The sequence below is a fragment of the Rhincodon typus genome, chromosome 29 (genome assembly GCF_021869965.1).
Source record: "Rhincodon typus isolate 14 chromosome 29, sRhiTyp1.1, whole genome shotgun sequence".
Taxonomy (NCBI): Eukaryota; Metazoa; Chordata; class Chondrichthyes; order Orectolobiformes; family Rhincodontidae; genus Rhincodon; species Rhincodon typus.
Genome location: NC_063360.1, coordinates 39,744,661 through 39,748,486, shown reverse-complemented (window position 1 = coordinate 39,748,486; position 3,826 = coordinate 39,744,661). Strand labels below are relative to the sequence as shown.

The 3,826-nt window shown below is 45.0% G+C and overlaps 1 protein-coding gene across 1 annotated transcript in view; it reads right to left on the bottom strand.

Moving 5' to 3' along the window:
- LOC109919089 (microtubule-associated serine/threonine-protein kinase 3-like) overlaps positions 1–3,826 on the bottom strand; it is a 74,878-nt gene that overhangs the window by 59,412 nt on the left and 11,640 nt on the right. The window contains exons 5-6 of the mRNA XM_048613956.1: positions 2,509–2,641; positions 2,283–2,341 (exon numbers count right to left, since the gene is read on the bottom strand). Of these exons, the coding sequence (XP_048469913.1) occupies positions 2,283–2,341; positions 2,509–2,641 (192 nt within the window). The remainder of the gene's footprint in view (positions 1–2,282; positions 2,342–2,508; positions 2,642–3,826) is intronic.

Genomic DNA, 3,826 nt, shown 5'->3' with positions numbered 1-3,826 from the left:
GTGAAAATAGATAAGTCCCCTGGGCCGGATGGGATTTATCCTAGGATTCTCTGGGAAGCTAGAGAGGAGATTGCAGAGCCTTTGGCTTTGATCTTTATGTCGTCATTGTCTTCAGGAATAGTGCCAGAAGACTGGAGACTAGCAAATGTTGTCCCCTTGTTCAAGAAGGGGAGTAGAGACAACCCTGGTAATTATAGACCAGTGAGCCTTACTTCGGTTGTGGGTAAAGTGTTGGAAAGGATTATAAGAGATAGGATTTATAATCATCTGGAAAGGAATAATTTGATTAGGGATAGTCAACACGGTTTTGTGAAGGGTAGGTCGTGCCTCACAAACCTTATTGAGTTCTTTGAGAAGGTGACCAAACAGGTGGATGAGGGTAAAGCGGTTGGTGTGGTGTATATGGATTTCAGTAAAGCCTTTGATAAGGTTCCCCATGGTAGGCTATTGCAGAAAATACGGAGGCATGGGATTGAGGGTGATTTAGCGGTTTGGATCAGAAATTGGCTAGCTGTAAGAAGACAGAGGGTGGTGGTTGATGGGAAATGTTCATCCTGGAGTTCAGTTACTAGTGGTGTACCTCAAGGATCTGTTTTGGGGCCACTGCTGTTTGTCATTTTTATAAATGACCTGGATGAGGGTGTAGAAGGATGGGTTAGTAAATTTGCGGATGACACCAAAGTCAGTGGAGTTGTGGATAGTGTGGAAGGATGTTGCAGGTTACAGAGGGACATAGATAAGCTGCAGAGCTGGGCTGAGAGGTGGCAAATGGAGTTTAATGCGGAAAAGTGTGAGGTGATTCACTTTGGAAGGAGTAACAGGAATACAGAGTACTGGGCTAATGGTAAGATTTTTGGTAGTGTGGATGAGCAGAAAGATCTTGGTGTCCATGTGCATAGATCACTGAAAGTTGCCACCCAGGTTGATAGCGTTGTTAAGAAGGCATACAGTATGTTAGGTTTTATTGGTAGAGGGATTGAGTTTCGGAGCCATGAGGTCATGTTGCAGCTGTACAAAACTCTGGTGCGGCCGCACTTGGAGTATTGCGTACAGTTCTGGTCACCGCATTATAGGAAGGATGTGGAAGCATTGGAAAGGGTGCAGAGGAGATTTACCAGGATGTTGCCTGGTATGGAGGGAAGGTCTTATGAGGAAAGGCTGAGGGTTTTGAGGCTGTTTTCGTTAGAGAGAAGAAGGTTAAGAGGTGACTTGATAGAGACATACAAGATGATCAGTGGATTAGATAGGGTGGACAGTGGGAGCCTTTTTCCTCGGATGGTGATGGCTAGCATGAGGGGACATAGCTTTAAATTGAGGGGTGATAGATATAGGACAGATGTCAGAGGTAGGTTCTTTACTCGGAGAGTAGTAAGGGCGTGGAATGCCCTGCCTGCAAAAGTAGTAGACTCGCCAACTTTAAGGGCATTTAAATGGTCATTGGATAAACATATGGATGATAATGGAATAGTTTAGGTTAGATGGGCTTCAGGTTGGTTTCACAGGTCCACGCAACATCGAGGGCCGAAGGGCCTGTACTGCGCTATAATGTTCTATGTTCTATGTTCTATGTTCCCTGGCCCCTCACCCTGCCCTGTTACCCCTCATCCTGTGATGTCCTTCTGACTTCAGGACATTACCAAGAATGTGCCTTCACTGACCCACAGGAAACGTTGTAATGTACGATATACAAATTGAGCACCACATGCTCCCACAGCCAGGAATCGGAGCAATCAGCAAGTAATGCTGCAAATGCTTTGGTGAAAAATGATTTTGACTAACAGAATGGGGGTTCTTAAAACCCCTGTTTCCATAGATACCAAATGATCTTGTACACACTCCTTCAGCACTGACCCTCCGACAATGCGGCACTCCCTCAGCACTGACCCTCCGACAGTGTAGTATTCCCTCAGCACTGACCCTCCGACAGTGTAGTATTCCCTCAGCACTGACCCTCCGACAGTGTGGCTCTCCCTCAGCACTGACCCTCCGACAGTGCAGCGCTCCCTCAGCACTGACCCTCCGACAGTGCAGCGCTCCCTCAGCACTGACCCTCCGACAGTGTTGCACTCCCTCGGGACTGACTTTCTTACAATCCTTGCGCCCAATTACTCTGGGGGTATTGGGTTACAATATTTGCTCATGTCTGTCATGTGCTTTTGATAGTATACTCTTCCAACCCTGGCTTTTATTCCCTTGCAGTGTACAGTTTCCCAGCGTTAGCACATCAAGGTTGCACAGCACCAAAGGCTTTTTAAATAAGAAATGAAAGAAAATGTGCTTACATCCTGAAAATCTGATTTCTGCAGAGAGGTTGTGTTTCCATCATCCAATGGAACAATTCCTGTGTGAACGAGACTCAAATGAAATAAATCAGTTCTGACATTAACCAGGAGGTCCCTATACGCTGTGATGGATACAGTGGCCAATAGGTACAAAACAATTGAACAGAGTTTGTCGGAAAATTTCCCGATTAAATATCTGAACATTGGTTGAATTCCACAGTTTTACCTTGGAGTGGGTCCTTGGTCAGGCCCAGCTGACTGATGATATACCGTGGGAGATCGGTCTTTATTCCATGCCCAATTTTTGCATGACCCTCTGCTGCTTCCAGCAAATGATAAAACTCCTCAGGATCAAACTCCTAAAACAAAAATACATAAAACGTTATGCAATAACCTCTGCTGTTCATGATCTACATAAATAATTTGGAGGAAAACGTAGCTGACCAAATTAGTATGTTTTCGGACTTTGGTGGAGTTTCAGATAGTGAGGAGGATTGTCAGAGGGTACAGCAGGATATAGATCAGTTGCAGCCATGGGCAGAAAAGTGGCAGATGGAGTTTGATCCGGACAAATGTGAGGTGATGCATTTTGGAAGGGCAAGTGCAGGTGGAAATTATACAGTGAATGGCAGAATCCTTAGAAGTATTTATGTGCAGTTGGATCTGGGTGTGCAGGCTCACAGATCACTGAAGGTGGCAGAGCAGGTAGATAAGGTAGTAATAAGGCCTATGGCATGCTTGCCTTCATTGGAAGCTGCAATGAGTATAAGGATAGACAAGTTATGCTGCAACTTTATAGAATGTTAGTTTGGCCACACTTGGAATATTGTGTATAGTTCTGGTCACCACACTACCAGAAGGATGTGGATGCCTTGGAGAGGGTACTGAAAAGGTTTACCAGGATGTTGCCTGGTATGAGGGAATTTAGCTCAAAGAAAGTTTGGAAAGACTGGCTTTGTTTTCACTGGAATGCAGGAAGTTAAGGGGATGACCTGATAAAAGTTTATAAGATTGTGAATGGCATAGATAGAGTGGAAAGTATGAGGCTTTTTCCCAGGATATATGGGTCAATTACTACAGGACGTAGGTTCAAGGTGCGAGGGGGCAAGTTTAAAAGAGATGTGCAAGACACGTTTTTCACACAAAGAGTGGTGAGTGCCTGGAACTTGTTGCCAGAGGAGATAGTGGAAGCAGACACAATAGCAGCGTTCAATAAGCACCTGGACAAATACATGAATAGGAAGGGAATGGAGGGATACAGATCCTGTAAGTGAAGACAGTTTTAGTATGGAAGGGCAAAATGTGTCAGCACAGGCTTGGAGGGCCAAAGGGCCAGTTCCTGCGCTGTATTGTTCTTTGTTCTTTCTAAAAATCCTGTGAAGCACATTTGGCAGGTTTAGGGTGTCTTACTGTGTAACCACATAGAGTCAGTATTTACTCAGCAGGGTAAGGGTCACTCACTGTGTAACTGTACAGAGTCAGTTTTATTCGTCAGGATAAGGGTCACTCACTGTGTAACTGTACAGGGTCAGTGTTTATTCAGC